The following is a 20473-nucleotide window of genomic DNA, read 5'->3' on the forward strand; positions in this document are numbered from 1 at the left end:
CTGGTTTGAAGCCTCTGCCTTTAACAGCGTACGAATGGCAGCAATTCAAATGTTTCCCTTGAAAATCAATAGTTACATTTTGATTTGCTGTTCTAGGCTCCACCTATTTTCCTGAATATTAATCCCTGTCACCCAGTGACCAACTGTGGGAAGTTTGAGAACCCGGTCAATAACAGTGTAAGAAAGGCTGCAGTTTACATTTTCCCTGTAAAAGTTATGTGTCTCCATCCACTTTTTGTAAGCTTGACACAGTCACTCAATGACAAAGTCTGCAAGCTTTGGGGTTCCTGACATCAATAACATGAGAATGGAAGCAGTTTATTAAGCAAAGAAATCTGATTGGCTATTTTGGCTCTGCTCTCTATTGCGAAGGCTATTTTGGCTCCGCCCCTATAGTGAATTTGAATGTCTGTCACTCAATGACCGACTGTACCAAGTTTGAGGCCTCTGTGATTGGCAGTGTAAAGATGGCAGCAATTTAAATATTGCCTATTGTAGGCTCCACCCACTTTCCTAAATATTAATCACAGTTACCCAGTGATTAACTGCACCAAGTTTGAGAACCTTGCCAATAACAGAATGGCTGAAATCAATCAAACAAATCTGATTGTCTGTTTGTAGCTACGCCCCCTTTTCTGAATTTGAACCCCAGTCACCCAATGACCAACTGTACCAGTTTCAGGCCTTGGTCTTTCACAGTGTAAGAATAGCAGCAATTTAAATATTTCCCTTGAAAATCCATAGTTAAATTTTGATTTGCTGTTGTAGGCTCCACCCACTTTCCTAAATATTAATCCCAGTTGCCCAGTTACCAACTGTGGGAAGTTTGAGAACCCTGCTATCAACAGTGTAAGAATGGCTCCAGTTTACATTTTTCCAGTGAATTTTTTTTGCTCTGCCCACTTTTTGTAACCTTGACAAACAGTCACTCAATGACCAAGTTTGTGAGCTTTCAGGTTCCTGGCATTAAAAATGTGAGAATAGAAGCAGTTTATCAAGCAAAAAATCTGATTGGCTGTTTGTGGCTCCACCCCTTCTGTGAATTTGAATGCCAGTCACCCAATGACTGACTGTAGCAGGTTTGAGGCTTCTGCCACGAACAGTGTAGGGATGGCAACACTTTAAATATTCCACTTGAAAAATCAATAGATGAATTTTGATTGGCTGTTGTAGTCTCCACCCACTTTCCTGAATATTAATCCCAGTTGCCCAGTGACCAACTGCACCAAGTTTGAAAACCCTACAATGAACAGTGTAAGAATAGCTGCAGTGTACATTTTTCCATTTAAAATGAACAGCTGAAATTTCATTGGCTATTTTATGCTCTGCCCACTTTTCCTGAGTTTTTAAACTTGGTCACCAAGTGAACAGCTGTGCCAAGCTTGAAGACTCTGGCTGTGCCAAGCTTGAGGACTCAACCCAGGTTTAAATTGATTGATCCATTTTCAAACTGCATATATTTGCACATTTTTCCATTTTCAAACTGCATTTGCATAAAAATGTGCATACATTTGCATCAACTCAGAAAAAAATTGCATATCATTGATCATCCCTAATTATTACTGTGAGAATGACAGCCTTTTACATTTTTTCCACTGACGTGAATGGGTGAAATCTGATTGGCACACTGGAACATATTCATCCCAGATAGTAAGGGATCTGTATTTCAAGTTTCATTGAAATTAGTCTTGGCATTTTAGAGCGATAGCGGCACATACATATACACACACACACGATTTTTTTTTATATATATATATATATATATATATATATATTTTCCCTCAATATCAATCAGCTTCCCAACAAGGTTATGCATGTGTCGACACTAAAACACAACAAATGCTCAGCAAGCTGTGCAGATTTCATCCACATTTCCCCAAATGTTAAAAAACATATTCACCTTAAACGTCATCAAGTGAAATTTTTCATAGTCAATTCCAGCAGAATTCTCCACAATTATCGTTACTTGGGCCTCATTTAATACAGTCTGTGGAACCACACGAAAAATTCCTCCATGACCGACCAAGCGCAAGTTGAATTTGGCATTTGCACCCTACAAAAAGTTTGTAGATATTGTGATTTAATGGGGTTGAACATTTTTAGAAATCGTACCAGAAAAGTAAGATGGTATGAAGATATGGAGTGTATGTGCCAACAATAAGCCAAAATTAATGTTTAATTAACCAGATTGTGCACCATACTGAATACAATAAATCGACTAACCTGATCCGAGTCATTGACAGTAATTTTCAGTCCTCGAAGAATCTCTCCTTCTGGAGGATGCTCATACATGGTAAGTTCAAAGCGGTTCTGGAGTCCATTTTCTCCATAAAATGTTGGAGGATGGTTGTTCAGATCAACAACTCTTATTGTCACTACTGTAACAGCATGGCCCACCACCTCCCCATCTGGTGTTAATTCAGATGCCTGCGATTGAGATATATATCACAGCATAGTTTAGATTATATTATTTAGATTATATTACCAAGACTATCTGCTGTAGGTGCCGCTCTCTACAACATTCTACAGGTAGTTAAGACAACTGTTGCTAAAAATGTGAACATTTAAAGTGCATGCATATGAAATGCACATTATACTTGAAATACTTGAAATGCACTATCAAATACATTTTTTTTCTATATTGCTGTCACATACAGTAACTAGCAAAAACCTGACAGATCTGACAGAATTTGGACATGTTCATCTCCTCATAGGAAATTCTTAGTATTGCCTTTATTCTTTACAAAAACAATCACTGGAAAGGACCTATATAAAGATGTCAGGCAGCTTGGACTGAGCAACTGCTGTTCAGAAAGTGTTCAGAAATAACTGAAAATTCTCCATGAGGAGATTGACTAGTCCAATACCTGGCAGGTTGATCAGATTTTCACTACCTATTGTAAGTAACAGCTATAGCAGGAAGAAAAAAGTAATTTATAGTGCATTTTACTCTATGAACAAAGTACATTTTATATGTATGTATGTTAAATTTTACAATTTTTCATGATAGTTCTCCTTCAAGGAATTTCAATAAATCTCTGATTTTCACATCGCAGTTCTGAGTAAAAACATGTAAATTGCTCTGTTCCAAGTTGGTGGGCTGAAATTCACATCGCAATTCACAATTACGCATCGCAATCGTAATGCAAAATTTCAGAGAAAACCGTAATTCATTTTGTAATTTTTTGTGTAATTTTCGTGACATTTTGCATAATTTTGTGCTGACTTTAGAGGTTAACAGCAAAGCCCCCATACATGCTATTGCTACACTGGTTAAGCTACACAGATTAAGCAGAGTAGTGGGTATAAGTCACAAAAATAATTTTTTCAAAAAGGTCAGTTTAGACTTACCTGGTAAAGATGTTTCTAAACATCTCAGTGTACGGCAGGAAAAGGAAAAGGAGAGACTCCAGGCTCCTCCTCCAAGGGAAACACAATTGACAAGAAGTTTAAAAGGCCCCCACCCCCTGCTACCCTCAGTCTATAGACAAGAAATCCAGCCAATGAGACACCCAAACGTGACCCAGACTCCTGTCTACAGCTCAATCCACACCAAAACAGTGCAAAAAAAGTCAGGAAGAAAGGATAGAAGGCAGCATAGAGGGAGGGATGTAGTATGCCGTACACTGAGATGTTTAGAAACATCTTTACCAGGTAAGTCTAAACTGACCTTTCTCTAACCATCTCAGTGTACGGCAGGAAAAGGAGAGATAGGCAAGTAACCCCCTACTCACATGAGGGAGGGACTGCTGCCTGAAGCACCTTTCGACCAAAATGTTGGCCCTGACTGAAGAAGAGTCCCATCTAAAATGCATATCTGGACCAATCAGTCTTTGGTTCTCCCAAAAAGCTTATCGCTTCAATTCTCTGTAGATTGAAGATTGAAAATAACGCAAGGCTAACAGGCCAATGCGAGTGAACGCAAGGCTAACAGGCCTATGCGAGTGAACGCAAGGCTAACAGGCCTATGCGAGTCTAATATGCCACCTCGGGTTCTCTTTATGCCTGTTGCATGTGAATGCCAAAGGCATCTGACATTACACTCAACATGAGAATTATTTTTCCACTTTTTTTTATTGCTTCAGGAATTTATTAAAACCTACATGTCAGAATAGTGGTTCCTGTACACGATTTCCAAGAGTAGGGATGGCAAATGAGATGTAAATAATTGATTTGACACAGGATAAAAATGGATCACTTAAATCTAGGTGGAATTTGATCGGTCCATTTTCAAGCTGCATAAATTTGCATACCAAATCTGCATCTCAATGTTCATCTCTACCCAGGAGATACATCCCTGTGGAAGTTTATTCCATACACTACAAGTGAGTCTGCCTATGCAAGAGTGGGTGGACATTAACTACTTCAAGACCTTAATGATTGAAATCTACGCCCTGTTTTGATGGCTACCAGGGCGTAGATTTCAATCAACCAACGTTGCACATTCTCGGTGCTTTTGTTGCTCCCGACGATCTAGCCGCCGTCTCCCCACCACAGCTCACTCTCTCTGCCATCTCTATAATGGCAGAGCCCTGTGAGGGCCAATTTCATTGGCTCCTGACCCTGTCTATCAACGTAAGCCGCTCCCATCGGCTTACATTGATAGGCAGGGTCAGGAACCAATGAAAGCAGCTTGTGACCGGCTCACAGGAACTCTGACATCATAGAGACAGCAGAGTGGGTGGCCCAGGTTCCCAACGTGTAGCGGTGGTGGTGATTGCGGCGGGTAAGTGTGGTGATTTATCATTTGTTGCTATTCCGCCGTTTCTGGTACCAGCGTTCTCTGGTCCTTAAGGGAGCAGAGACCGCTGGTACTTAAGTGGTTAAATACAATTATTACACCACGTCCTTGGCCTCTATAAGGGTTGGACAAGACAGCCTGTTCTAGGCTGCGGTCTGACCTCACTCTTGAAACAATAGATATTTATATAAAATGAAAATATCTTAAAATATCTTAAAAATATTTGTAAATTTATATTCTTGGGTGTGTTACTGGGATTAGGCGAACTGGACGCCAACTTCGGCAGCCATGTATAAAAGTCTGCAGTGTTAAACAGTGGTCTTATGGCACAGAGATGGAGAATTGGGCCACCAATACTAGCCGGTCCACTATCACTAGCTGATCGGCTATTATGTCTGATACTGCTTTAAGGTAATACTAGTCAATCGAATGTCTAGTACTTTGGCTGTGAATAGCTACTATAGAGCTAGACAAGAGGGTTAGTTTTAGGCAGACCCCCCCAGACCCCGAGCGCTGCCTGGCCAATCAGTGCCAGGCAGCGCCGAGGGGTGGATCGGGTCTCCCAAAGACGTCACGACGTCGCTGACGTCATTCCGCCCCGTCGCGCCCTCGGCTCGCTACATGATTTTGAAAAAAAATAATTAAAAAAAAACTGCTGCGCTGCCCCCTGGCGGTATTTTTCATACCGCCAAGGGGGTTAAGAGAAAGGTTGATGTTAGGAATTAGGAAGGAGGGCTAGTTTGAGAAAAGGGGGACTGAGTAAGTCTATATTAAAATACTGGTAATATATTACATCACCTAAGCAAAAACATTATTTTAAAGCAATCCCAATGGCTTTCAAGTATGTTTGTTGGTTATTTTGAGATTAATTGATTGCTGTGATACCTGTGTTTCAATAGGCAGTTATGACCATTTTAAATAAAATTAATGAGTTAAAAAACGTTTCATGTCAAATCTATAACCTGTAAAATGTAATTATGAGATTATTGTATAGTAACATTACTCTAGGTGTACGAGTCAGTGCGGAGACTTGGGCGCAGGATACAGTCGGTATATGGCTGATCCTGCTGATGCACAAGTTCCCGGCTGTGTTAAATACTATTCCCCTTCCAGGCTGCCATGGATGGTGGGAAATGAAATAATTTGGCTTCCAGCTATTGCTGGAGGCTGAATTATTGTGTTTTAAAAGTAACTTCAGCTCCGTCTTCTGACGGCACCAAAGTTACTCCCTGTGCGCTGCTAAAGCCGTAGTTCCTATTACGGCCTATGGTGGTGCTGGCTGGGCCTAAGTCTCCTGCGCTGGATTCACTGTGTTTGTTTCTCTAAGCATTCACAAAAGGGGGAAAAATAGGGAAGTTTTTTGCAAGTGCTTAACAATACTTTGGGGTGAGAATTAGGCTGTTTGTTAACTTGAGATTTCCAAACCCTTTTCTGTGTTTTAAAATATTTCAAATCAGGTTGTAAGCAAGGAAGACGTCATTAAAGATTTACATGTAGCACCTGATATAATGATAACTTTATTTAACATGCCAAAGCTGTACTTTAATTATGTTCAGTCACTTGAGAGAGTACCTGTATCCTCAGTTCATACACTTCTTTCTTCAGTTCATTGGTATTTTTAATGACACTGACAGCACCAGTAACATTGTTTATATCAAAAGCTCCATCTCCTCCTGTAACATATGGAAAGAGTTTTTGTGACTGTCAAGTGTAAAAGTGGCCACACACCATACAATTAAACCATACAGCCATACCATTTTTCACCAATTCGATAATTACGATCGGTTGTCCCAAAAAATCGCAAGCTTTTCTTTATTTTTGATCGATAAATACGATCAGATTTCCAGTTTTTTTTGATTTTTGAAGATTGGACATGTTGAAAATTTCAGACCAACTTTATCAATAAAATTGTATGGCGTGTGATGGATTGTCAATTTCTTGATGTACAGTTCCAATCATTTTTTCTGAGCTTCCAATTATTTGTATTTATGATTGGGGAAAAATTGAACATAGGTGTGTGGTACATTGGTCAGATTTTTGAATTGTTACAATCAGTCAGAAAAATTGATTGCTATTCTTGAATTGAACAGATATTAAAAAAAATGGTATGGTGAGTGGCCACCTTAAGCTTAGATCATAACAAGCATGCACTCTATACATAGTATAAACTGAAATGACATTATAAAGAGGAACTCCAGTGAAAATTACATAATGAACAAAATGCTTAATTTTTACAATTATGTATAAATGATTTTGTCATTGTTTGCCCATCATAAAATCTTTCCCTGATTTACATTCTGACATTTATCACATGTAGACATTTTTACTGCTGGCAGGTGTTGTCAGTGGAAGGAGATTCGGCTTGCTTTTTTGGCAGTTGAAAACAGCTGTTATTTCCCACAATGCAACAAGGCTCCCAAAGTGTGATGTCAGCACCATGGTCCTGACATCACACTGTGGGAGGGGTTTCAACACAATATCAGCCATACAGAGCCCCCGATGATCTGTTTGAGAAAAGGAAAAGATTTTTCATGGGAAATGGGGTATCAGCTACTCATTGGGATGAAGTTCACTCCTTGGTTACAGTTTCTCTTTAAGGTACATGCATAACTATAGTGGGAACAGCATCTGAAAACTCAGGCCTGTCAACTCAGGTAGACCCATGACTGTGGGGGCCCTAATTTCTTATCATCCCTTTGATACCGTGTTGTTGTAGCTACATTTGTTGAGGCTGAATAGTGTAATGGTTAAGGGCCTCTGTCACAGGAAACCCAGGTTCGAACCTTGGCTCTTCCTGTTCAGTAAGCCAGCAACTATTCACTAAGGGGTTCTTGGGCTAACGCTGCTACTGCCTACTTAGTGTGACCTAGTGGCTGCAGCTCAAGTGCTAGGAGTCCGCCTGGGGAAAAGCGCAATACAAATGTTATGTGTCTCGTATTGGGGGGGGGGGGGTCTGGTTACGACCACTCTGGCAGATATGTGCCCAGGCTCACCAAGCAGTAAAGGAAGAAAAGTGTGTGGACATTGACATGGGGGGGGGGGGGGGGGTCGAGTGGAACGATTTCTAGTTATTCCTCTGTCAAGTGTCAACTGCATTCTCTAGTTTACAGCTGAGAATTTATGGGTGTGATTGGAATTGTATGTTTTTCATCTATACTAAATAGACTTAATATAAATATGGAAAAATGTATATACTATTGTTTTCTGCAAAATTCATGCAGGGTTTGGAAGTATTTGCATCCCTGAATACATAATGACGCGACCAGGAAATACCTGCACTTGGGGGAAGCAGTGAGCGAGAGAGGAGCCACTGTTCGCCACAGGCACCCTTGCGTCAGGTGAGTGACAGAGCTGCAGCTACTTACATCACATCAGGGCAGTTTCTTGGGCAGTGCGGGCAGGGCGACCGCACTGGGCGCAGACCAGCAAGTAGATGAAGGGGGGCGCAGGCAGAAGGACATTACCGCCAGGGAGCTGGTGAACCACGGTGCAGCCAAATGGAAGAAGAAAGAAGATTACCAGCGTGATCACCTTTCTTGACTCCTCCCAGGCTGCCTGCGTCAGACTTCAAGTCGTCATCATGTCACCACCATGTGATGACACCTGATGTCTTGTAGCGGTACTGCAGGCTGTCAGTGCACGGCGCCCATGGAGGAGTCGGCTTGCCAGGCTCTCCTCGCCTGTGTGTTTTCCTGCTTCCTCCTGGATTAGAGGCTGGTCACTAGAAAGTAGGTAGAGCTACTTGTGACCTGTGGCTGTGTTTCTGTTCCTAAAGATTAAGGGTTCCCGAGTCCACGGAGGTGGGGGGAAGGGGGCGCAATTTTTACACTCTCGCCCTGGGTGCAATTTAGCCTAGAAACTCCCCTGCATCACATACAGGGAGTGGAAACCAGTGATTGAAGTGCAGAGAAGCAGCTGATCGCCGCAGGCAGTCTCAGGTCAGGTGAGTGATACATGCTAGGGGAGCAAGCAGGAAATCAAGGGGACATGAAGGAGGACTCAAAGGGGGGACACAGATGAAGACACAAAGGGGGGACAGAAGGAGGACACTGGGGGATAGGAGGAAAACACTGGGGGACAGGAGAAGGACAACAAGGGAATGTGTGAATGTGTATTACTGAGGCCATTATTAATATGTATTGTGAACTGTTGAGCTCCTGTATATTTATATTTGATAATTTTTGCCATAGCTTTGCTACTGGTAATTTCAAGAGATTTTGAATCAGGATAATACCATTTATTGGCTAACTTAGAGATAAATAAAAAGTAAGCTTTTGGCTAATAAGCCTTCTCCAATTAATCTGAAAACGTACTTCTTATTTACCTCTAAGTTAGCCAATAAATGGTTTCATCCTAATTCAAATATTATTGCTTTTACTGAATGCTAACACAGTACAAACACTACTGCTTCTACTTACTTGTAATTAGAAATCTAAGTATGCAGTCAAAAGTTTTCCAGAGTCACCAGCTTGCTTAAGTTTTCAACATTTAATTAAGTTAGTTTTTTTCCCTAAGTGGATTCATATCATAAGAGCTCTGCTAGGTGGGGCTCAGCATGTGACAATAGGTACCACACTGCCACGCTACTTGCAAAGCTCTGTATGTTAGAATCTGTGCTGTAAGTAACTCAGGCTGTAAGGCAAGCATAACAGAAAGCTACATCAGAAACAACTGCCAGTAACAATACTGCTCTTAGGTAATTGCAGTTGGTGGCATGCTATGAAACAGTAATAATAAGTAGTGTGGCTTCACTTATTACCCAATAGTGACAGGTGTCTCCTGAAGATATCAACCTAAAACCTTGTTTAACCTCCCTGGCGGTATGATCATTTCCGGATTTTAAAAATGTTTCAGACCCTAAAATCAGGAAAAAATCATGCTGCCAGAGTCTCTGCAGCAGCCCCTGCTCTCACTCACCTCCCTGGGCTCCAGCTCTGCAATTGTACTTCCGTCCTCCGGGTGGCACTGTAACTCTGTAGTGAGATCAATGAAGTAAATTCAGAGCCTCAGAGGACAGGAAGGAGAATGACTACTGATGTCTGGATCCCCCAGGAGGTGAGTAAAAGCTCCCACTGCGCTCTATACTCAGCATTGAACTCCTGGCGGCTAGCCTGAGCTATACTTGGGATTACTGCCAGGGAGGTTAAAAAACAAATTGTTTGTGTCTAACCCCCGTTGGTTCTGGAAGTTATAAGCATATGTGGATATTTTACCTGGTTATAACAAGAATCAGAGGATTAACCATCTTAGCGGTATGGACGAGCTCAGCTCGTCCATCACCGCCGATGGCTGCCGCTCAGGCCCTGCTGGGCCGATTTTGTTCAAATAAAGAGCAGCACACGCAGCCGGCACTTTGCCAGCCGCGTGTGCTGCCCGATCGCCGCCGCTCTGCGGCGATCCGCTGCGAGCAGCGGCGAAAGAGGGTCCCCCCAGCCGCCTGAGCCCAGCGTAGCCGGAACAAAAAGTTCCGGCCAGCGCTAAGGGCTGGATCGGAGGCGGCTGACGTCAGGACGTCGGCTGACGTCCATGACGTCACTCCGCTCGTCGCTATGGCGACGATCTAAGCAAAACAAGGAAGGCCGCTCATTGCGGCCTTCCTTGTTTATTCTGGGCGCCGGAGGCGATCGGAAGAACGCCTCCGGAGCGCCCTCTAGTGGGCTTTCATGCAGCCAACTTTCAGTTGGCTGCATGAAATAGTTTTTTTTTTATTTAAAAAAAACCCTCCCGCAGCCGCCCTGGCGATCTTAATAGAACGCCAGGGTGGTTAACTTTGAGATTAACAGCACCCATTAATTGCATTAATTAATGAATTGCACCCATCCTGCCAGTGCAACACTTTTGCCCAGAGTTATTTGGGACTCATAAATGGAAGTGTGCTGCAAACAGCTGCGGACCTGAATTCAACAGGGACACTCTTGTGGCACTTAGTGTGAAATATACACCTCTGATTGGAAGCCAGACACTGTGGATTCGGTACTGTATGTCTCTTGCTATCAACTTTTGCTGAGTGGATTTAATCCTGCTTATACTTCTGCTGCTTCTTACATACAGTGTCGGCTTCCTTGTCTCTTGCCTGTTATGCAGGACAATATTGAACTAATGTCATCACTATGTGCTGCTATCAATACTAACTCAGCTGCATGTGCTTGTTTATCAGCTGGAATGTATCTCTAATGCAACACTTGCTGCTTTGACTTGCATTGCTATCCTGCTATGAATGGCATTAGTGACTGCTGATTTGGGATGTCTTCCTACTATCTGGAACTATGGGGAGTGCCCAACTTGATGGACTTGCATAATTGTATGGGAGCAATCTCTTGTCCTTCAGCATCAAATAGCTAAGCTAGAGATATAGTGACCAACAGTTTAATCCTGGAGGATACACTTTATTGATATATATGAGGATTTGACTATAATTGGCGCAAAGAGCTTGCGGTGTGAGTGAGTGCATGAGTGTGGGCGAACGGTGGCCTGATCAACCACCACTACTGTTTTAATACTTACTACCTCTTTTTTGATATGATAAATAAAGTTATGATATTTTAATAGAAATATTCTGTTTTGTGTTGTTTGAGGTATACGCTCTCCTTATTTTTTCCTCCAAGATTTTTGTATTCTGGTTATAACAAGAATCAGAGGATTAACTTTGAGATTAACAGCCACCCGCTGTCCTCATTATTTAGACGGTATAAGACATGAAAACTCTTCATACCACAAAAAATGACACCAATAAGCCACAAATAAAATGCTTACGTACCTTCTAAAAGATAATACTGAACTATGTTGGGATTACCTCTATCCCCATCAAACGCATTCACTGTAAGTATTTCAGCACCCTGGTATGGGGAAAAAAAAATCTGGATCAGTAGAAAAAGCTTATTTAAATTTAGAGATAAACTGTAATATTTGACATAAAGAAATGCATTAGATTTGTCACTCTTCATTCCCAAAACTGCTACTAAAATCAATTGGGATGATTTAGTTGAGTTAATTCCATTTTAGCACAAAATTCTATAAAAAGTCAGATACTCACCTATGGAGATTAAAGGCTCTAGATCTCGTAGAGCCTTTCCAGTCCTCTGTCAGTGTCCTCATTTTGCCCCGCTGTTCTGTGTGCAAATCTGTCACCTAAGGGAGTCCTTGGAAGCACTTGTATCCCTGAGTACTTCTAAAGATAGGCAGCTCCATATTGCACATGCACCAGCGCCTGCTAGCACATGAACAGTAGGTAGCCACCTGTTTTTGAAAGCAGGGGCGTAGCAATAATGGTTGCAGAGGTAGCGACAGCATCAGGGCCCTTGGGCCAGTGGGGCCCAGAAGGGTTCTGTCTCAACTGCAGTTTTAGCTCTCTATTGGTTCTGTGCTCATAATAATCACTTCTATAGATACTTTGAATTGTGGTAATCATTAACAAACTGTTTCCCACCCCCCTCTTGCACCTCTGACACTGAGGATTCCTGAAGGCTTATTGGTCCAGTTAGTCAAATAACTGAAATTGGGGTGACAGCGCAGAGAGAGGACTGGGATGGCTCTATATTCAGAGCTTTCCCTCTTGATAGTATAGCAATGAATACAATTGCTTATTTTTTTTTACAATATTTATTTATCGATTATTTACTTAGTGTTTGCACATTGTATAATCTTTCCGCTCCCTGATTTACATTCTTTAATTTATCACTGGTGGTGACATCTTTTATTCTGCCAGGTGATCTGTACGGAATGTTTGTTTACTGAAAGTTCTATGCACAGAGGGAGATTTTGCTTGGCAGTTGAAAAAAGCCTTATTTTCCACAATGCAATGAGGTTCACAGACCGTAAACTGTCAGAACCATGGTCATGACATCACACTGTGGGAGGTGTTTCACCACAATATCAGCCATATAGATGTCCCTGATGATCTATTTGAGAAAAGGTAAAGATTTCTCACGAGAAAGAGGGTATCGGCTACTGATCGGGATGAAGTTCAATCCTAGGTTGACTATATCCATAATCCTCCCACTCTATTTGTCTGCTTCCTAGTTTCATAAATCTGCACAAAACAGGAAGTATAGTTTATTCCACAGCTTCACTGTAGTGTGAAATATATATTCATTCCATCAGGAGAATGAATATACACATATAGGGGTCTGTTGGCCATGTGTACACAGCAGCTATGTGTACATAGTCCCATCCCGCTAACAGCAGTGCAAGACTGCTTTCCCCATGAAGCATATGGAGAAGTTCAGAAGCAAAATCAGGAAAAACTCATGCGTTATCAATAGTTTATCTGTGCATTACAATTTGTAAAATAATTTAAATGTGTTGTGATGATTTGATTATTATTGGGGTTTTTTCTCAGGCAAAGCATAGATATGCTTTTAAGTTCACCTGTCGAAAAAAAAAATTATGTGAGTAGTCATAGCTGACTCTCTTCTGAAAGTGTTAGTCACTGAATATTTCACTATAGCATAGTGGTGTGTGGCCTCTTCTCCTATGGATAAATGACAGTAACAGAGATGCCAAATAGAATAAAATAGTTAAAAACTGCTTAAAAGGAGGGGGTAGGTGGACACCACCCTCAGGTATACAATGACCAGCCAATGAGCCGTTATAAAATAACAGTACAATTTATTATAAGCTCTCCAGGTATGCAACGCGTTTCACGGGTCAAAAGCCTGCTTCATCAGGCAATCAAAGTTGGAGATACACTATGGAAGAAAACAGAAATAAAAAACACTATACCAGAGGATGCTAGGTTCACATATGAACAAGGTTAAATGCAACAGTCTGTAAATAATTAATTAAATCTTTTGACCTGCATAACGATTACTGTTATGCATGATACTGATTTCACCAATGGATCACATAAAACACTCATGCGAATAATACAGTGTTTTTGGCCCAAACTCGGAGCCATGCTTTAGCTGACAGAGTAAATAGTTACACAAAATCCAGTATCAGGTAATAGAGACAAACAGTGCAAACATATGTCAAGATAGATAATATGGTACAGATGGTTAACAAAGCCATTCTCTAGGCGCATATAAATAACCCGCTAATGATCTGATTACTAAGTTGGCACATATGTGTACATACTGTAGTTGGAAGAAGCCACTTTAGTCTAAAATGTCTAAAGTGTAAATGCATAAAACAAAATCACTAGGTGAACCACCGCTGTGTTCAATTAGAGTTCCATACAGTGCTATTAAGTAATACTCCAGAGCATATTCATTTACCACTGCTGCGTCTGTCAATGGGACAAGCGCCTCCTGTAAAGGTCTGAGGCGTCTGGCTCGGAGTTATAAACTTAGCTACCCCTATGTCAGTTCATGCTGCTGAAAGTCGTCAGAATGTGACGCTTCCGGCGCACGTAACCATTCCTTTGGCGCCAGATACAGTTTATTGATAATTTATTGATTAATCCAGTGATTTTGATTTTGTCAATTAGGATTTCAGAGTGTGAATTCTAATTCTTGAGGTTGTTTGTGCATGTCAAGTAACAGGCAGTCTATTGGGCAAATCAAAGTGTGGGGATAATGTCCTTTAATGTGACTGGACCCGCAGGGGCTCAGGGTAGGACGAGTGGAGCTCTTGTCATTGTCAATTAGCAGGCATAAGTTTGTAGTGCTTGCTATGCTACTCTGATAAGGCCCCTTAACTCTGATAAGGCCCCTTAACTCTAATAAGGCACAGTATGGCTCACTAACCCAGTATTAAGGCTCACTAACTAGCTTAGTGTCGGTTAGTGAATCAAGGCCAAAATCTTCAATCACGTGGTAAAGTGCATATAATTGATAGAGAAGGCAACAACATCGATTTGTTTCGGGTCAACGACCCTTCTTCAGGCCTTTATACATATAATGAACATCTAAAAAGTATAAAATACAATACAAATAAGAATTGCAATAAAATGCCACAATATAGTGAGATTATAGTGAAAGGATCTCACCCTTGGAGAGAAGACAAAAAATACACTAAGAAAAGTGTAAACAAAACAAAAACTAAAGCACCACATGCAAATAGCGTGAAATGGAAGAAAGTGAAAGAGCATGAAATACAGTGAATAGAAAAAGATAGGACACCACAACATAGTGTAGCCCAGTAAAGACAGGAAAAAATGTATCACTGTTTCTTGTCTGTTTAAGCGCTTCAGAAAACAGGACTGTATTCAACCTCAGAGAAGCTCTTTTGCATAGATAACTGAAGTTTTTTTTTTTTAACTCTTCCTGTACTGGAAAACAATATGAGACTCTTTTCTTTGCTACTAATGTTCCATTTCATATCTGTGCTCCAAATACAATTCCTTATCTCATACGGTTTTTCTTCATTTCAGGTTTGCTTTAAAAAACGTCGGCCATACACACATTAGGAATGTTAACAATCATCTGCAAAAGCGTTGATTAACAGCCACTTCGGACAACTACTATCTAATGTGCGTATGTCCTTGAGTTTGCTGTCTTATGGAGAAATAATAATGTGCTGATTGCAGTTATAGTGGTTAGACTTCATAAAATACACAAGAAGCTATTAAGCTTACCAGCACAGTGTCTTCATATACATATCCATAGTAGGGTGTTCCTACAAATATTGGAGGAGAATCTTGTATATCTTCCACATGAATGGTTACTGTGGTAGTCGATGTAAACACCTTGTTCTTCCCTCGAAGTTTCCCACCTCCATCCTTTGAAGCAAAACACATTTATCATTTTGTTTTAAATTTCATTTTCTAGAAAGATTCTCTTAGGCACAGTTACATATTTCCTTAAAGTGAACCAGAGATGGTTCACTAGCCCTTAAAAAAATACCTACCTGGGGCTTACTCCAGCCCCATGAGCACCGTGGCCCCCCTGGCCATCCTCCTCGGCCCCTCCGTTATGCCGCTATGACTCACGGTCATAGTGGCACAACAGAGCAGGAGCAGACTGCTCCAGGGGACGGGAGCATGTCAGGGGCGCACAGCTGAGATGCGCATGTGCAGAAGCCCATGACTGGGAGTCGTAGCACCAGAACGGAGGGGCTGAAGAGGACGGCAAGGAAAGCCACGGTATGTATAAAGAGAAGCACCTACTAAAGCTCAAAATAGCACCACACAGAATCTAATCAAATAATCATAATAATCCCGGGAGAAATGAATATAGGGGTATAAAGTACCCCCTTACCCATTTCCACAAGGGTGGGGAAGAGCCCCTTGTCCATGGATTGGACAAGGGCTTTGGAGGGAGGGGAGGCTTGGCCACCCCTCGACCCCAGAGCTCCCCATACCATGGACCATGCGGGCTGTAACTCAGGGTGTGAAGCCCCAAGTGGCCGAGGTTCCGCATCCTAGCTATTCCAGCCTGCATGGGGGACAAGGGGTTAGAGGCTCGGGAGGGGAGACCCCACATATTTTTTTAATATTTCGCACACACTGAACATATAAAAAAATATTTTAAAAAATACATGTATATAGATGTTAATACATTATCTGTCATTTTAATGCAGTGATTTTGCTACCTCTTATTCCTATTGTTCTATTTAACATACCCTGCAAAATTGGTGTTTCTAGCACTTACAGGGGCTTTGCTGTTAACTGCTAAACTCGGTGGCTGCTGAAACATTTCCCACACTCAGCACAAGAAATTTAAAATTGATTTTCTCAAAAAACTAAAAGGTCTTTTTGAAAATTTTTCTCCTCTTGTACCCAGTGTCCTCCACATACCCTGCAAATTTGGCGTTTTTAGTACTTAATGGGGCATTGCTAGTAACCACTAAAGTCGGTGGCCACTTCAATGTTAAAGAAATGCGAAAAAATTTGCATTTAAAGGGACTCCGAGCTCACAATAACAAAGAAAGTTGAACTCACCTGGGGCTTTCTCCAGCCCAGTGCTGGTCGGGAGGTCCCACGACGGCGTCCTGGCTCCTCTCCAACACCCCGATCCGGAATGGCTGACAGGCCGCAGCCCGGGCGACACTCTCCCGAGTGTCGGGCTGCTCCTTCCGCGTATGACGCGGATGACGTCACACGCCGGCCGCCTCGCGTCATCACGGCGGCCGGCGTGAAAGTACTGCGCATGCGCGCTTTAATTGCGCATGCGCAGTACTTTCACGCCGGCCGCCGTGATGACGCGAGGTGGCTGGCGTGTGACGTCATCCGCGTCATACGCGGAAGGAGCAGCCCGACACTCGGGAGAGTGTCGCCCGGGCTGCGGCCTGTCAGCCATTCCGGATCGGGGTGTTGGAGAGGAGCCAGGACGCCGTCGTGGGACCTCCCGACCAGCACTGGGCTGGAGAAAGCCCCAGGTGAGTTCAACTTTCTTTTTTATTGTGAGCTCGGAGTCCCTTTAATCCGAACGGCGAACAGTCAATGTTTGCCAGGAACGGTCCGCTGGTAAACTGTTTGGGCCATCTCTAGTATTCAGTGGCATGGAGCCACTCATCCTCGTGTTTGTTTGATGGCTGAAGGCAAATTTTCAGTTCAGAAAGTTAGAGGATAAGCAAATTTAGTCAGTGTAGCAGAGTACAGAAGTGAGCATAGAGACAGTCACCAGGAATTGCGTTGAGTGTGTACTGACAGTGGTGGGAAATCATGACAACAGAGAGGTGACTTAAAGGGACATTGTAGGGGGGTCGGGGGAAAATGAGTTGAAGTTACCCAGGGCTTCTAATGGTCCCCCACAGACATCCTGTGCCCGCGCAGCCACTCCCCAATGCTCCGGCCCTGCCTCTGGTTCACTTCTGGAATTTCAGACTTTAAAGTCAGAAAACCACTGCGCCTGCGATGCCGTGTCGTCACTCCCGCTGATGGCACCAGGAGCGTACTGCGCAGGCCTAGTATGGTCTGTGCCTGCGCCGTGTGCTCCTGGTGACATCAGGGGAAGCGAGGACATGGCAATGCAGGCACAGTGGTTTTCAGACTTTAAAGTCTGAAATTCCAGAAGTGAAACGGAGGCGGGGCCGCAGCTTCGGTGAGTGGCACAAGATGTCTGCGAGGGACCATTAGAAGCCCCGGGTAACTTCAACTCATTTTCCCCCGACCCCCCTACAGTATCCCTTTAATTTATGGTGATAGGGCAGAAGGAGGTTACAAAAGAGTTAAAAAAATGGTAGTGGTAGTATGGTACACAGTATGTTACACAGAGATGTCACTGATTATATTGGTAATTTTGACTATGTTTTCAATGAGATAGTAGCAGCAGAAGGAGGGGCAAAGGATTTTTAGTCAGTGGGTGGGGATTTCACATCAGTCACACAGATGTCTTTGATGATCTATTCTAAAAGGTAAAGATTTCTTGTGAGAAAGGGGGTATCAACTACTGATAGGGATAAAGCTCAATTTTGCATTTAAGTTTCTCTTTAGCCTTTTAGCAGCCACATAAAGGACTGGTGCACACTACAAGAGCTTTTTAAATGCTAGCAATTTTAAAAGCTCTTGCTAATGCAATGCTATGGGGGATTTTTACAAAATCACATCGCTCCAGTGAGAACAAACACATAGGATAACATTAGCAGGAGCTTTTAAAATCACAAAGCGTTCAGCAAAGCTCTTCTGAGGTGCACCAGCCCAAAGTAAAACTTTATGTGGCTGCAGGGATGCATTTTTCTTGCTGCTGAGGAAGTGTGTCTTTCTCCATATGCAGAGCTGGCAGCAGGGAGCTGTTCTAGTTACCTTTCCAAATGGATGGATCGGCTTCCTCTTTCCTCCACTGCGGTGGTGATGTAATCCCAACAGGTCTTCTGGGTTTCGATCACATGACATGACATGTGATCAGGATCCAGGGTACAGTGTCAGCGTTACAGCACCCGTCGGTGGTGGAAAAGGGGTTATTGAAGAGTCTCTTTCACCACCTCTCTTCCCCCATCGAGTGGCACTGTAACGCTGACACCAGCCCCTGAATAACGATCATGCCATATCATGCAATTGGATATGATCGGGACCCAGAAGACATGTCGGAAGTTTGGCGCCACTGCCGTGGGCGGTGGAGAAGCCAATCTAGCCATGCGGACAGGTAAGTATATAAGCTCCCTGCTGCCTGCTCTGCATCGCTAGCATTAGACTCCTCCACTGCCCTGGCAGAAAATGTCTCAAATAAGACAACTCGTTCGGGGCAGTTAAAAAGTTAGGGCCAACAACCATGCTAAGTCTCCCAGTCCTTACCAAAATCTTAGAGCATAGGCTACGCCCAGTTTTCAGATACAAAATAATACTAACATTAGTAAATACATACCTTAGCTAATACTATAACAAAATGAGTTCTTGATTTTTCATAGTCCAACGACACTTCCTCTTTAATACGAAGAACTCCAGTATGACGATCTATTGTAAATTTGGCACTGCTAGGGTTCTAGAAAAAAAAAACAATGTTACAGATGTGTAATATAGTATATAAACAAAAGTATGTCTTTGGCTGCAGGGTTAGTTTCTTACTGTATACATTATAAAGGTCTAAAACACCGAATGCGGTATTTTCCCTCCCAGATTTTTTTTACCGCAAAGCCTTTTATGAATTGAGGCCATTGTGATATATACTATGAACAGGTGTAAATAACTGCTGTCCGTAAAGTTTGCATTAGATTCACTGATAGTACAGGGAGACAGAGGTTCTAAAATGGAGAGCTGCTGTTTACTGGAATATAGTTTCAGAGGGTGAAGTTCTCAAGCATCTACTACTTAAATTGCAATAAATCACCATTCATGCCTATGTAACCCGAATGGACTATGTTCATGTTATAATATTGAACACCAGCATGGAGGAGCTTTGCATCAACTGCAACAAGGGTGGGGGGCGTTCAATATACAGAAAACTCCTATAAATAGTCTAAAAATAAGAAGTAGTGTAGGTCTTACCTCTCCAAAAGAAATAAGTCAGTTTATCTTCTTAGCTCATACAGGCTCTCACACTCAATACAGCCAGACAAAAGGCACTTTTTGATCTGAACTAGTGTTGGGCGAACACCTGGATGTTCGGGTTCGGGCCAAACAGGCTGAACATGGGCCAGATGTTCGGCATGTTCGGCCCGAACCCCGAACTCAATGGAAGTCAATGGGACCCCCGAACATGCCCATTTTGGGGGCCCTATGGAGTCGCAGGCATAAGGGGGGAGCATGCCCCGATCGGGGGGGGGGGTCAGAAATTCCCCCCACCCCCTCCGCTAGCGCTTCCCCCTCTGCCCGCTTCCCCATAAAAAAAGTTTAATGCAAGTTAAATAGTACCGGTGGCTGGCAGTGGAGTGAGGAGGAGGAGTCCGAGTAGGAGAGTGACGCGTTGAGGCCGGGCAGCGGGCGGTTCAGCGGTAGTACCCTTGTGGTACTTCCGCCCTTTCTCTGACCTCACGTCCTCTGCATACGAGGGTACGACAGTACCACAAGGGTACTACCGCTGAACCGCCCGCTGCCCGGCCTCAACGCGTCACTATCCTACTCGGACTCCTCCTCCTCACTCCACTGCCAGCCACCGGTACTATTTAACTTGCATTAAACTTTTTTTATGGGGAAGCGGGCAGAGGGGGGAGCGCTAGCGGAGGGGGTTGGGGGAATTTCCGACCCCCCCCCCGCGATCGGGGCATGCTCCCCCCTTATGCCTGCGACCCCATAGGGGGGCCGTATTCGGCCGAACAGGACCCTGTTCGGCCGAACAGGACCCTGTTCGGCCGAACAGGGGCCCTGTTCGGCCGGCCATTGAGCAGTTCGGGCGAACCCGAACATTTTGGCCGAACACCATTAGGTGTTCGGCCGAACTCGAACATCACCCGAACAGGAGAACCCGAACAGTGGCG

The 20473-nt window shown here is 43.1% G+C and overlaps 1 protein-coding gene across 2 annotated transcripts in view; it reads right to left on the bottom strand.

Annotated features, from left to right (window-relative positions):
- CDHR1 (cadherin related family member 1) overlaps positions 1–20473 on the bottom strand; it is a 144734-nt gene that overhangs the window by 64584 nt on the left and 59677 nt on the right. For both annotated transcript variants that reach the window (XM_068258858.1, XM_068258859.1), the window contains exons 8-13: positions 18925–19041; positions 15258–15401; positions 11499–11577; positions 6314–6414; positions 2224–2427; positions 1901–2053 (exon numbers count right to left, since the gene is read on the bottom strand). In XM_068258858.1, the coding sequence (XP_068114959.1) occupies positions 1901–2053; positions 2224–2427; positions 6314–6414; positions 11499–11577; positions 15258–15401; positions 18925–19041 (798 nt within the window). The remainder of the gene's footprint in view (positions 1–1900; positions 2054–2223; positions 2428–6313; positions 6415–11498; positions 11578–15257; positions 15402–18924; positions 19042–20473) is intronic.

The sequence above is a fragment of the Hyperolius riggenbachi genome, chromosome 10 (assembly GCF_040937935.1).
Source record: "Hyperolius riggenbachi isolate aHypRig1 chromosome 10, aHypRig1.pri, whole genome shotgun sequence".
Taxonomy (NCBI): Eukaryota; Metazoa; Chordata; class Amphibia; order Anura; family Hyperoliidae; genus Hyperolius; species Hyperolius riggenbachi.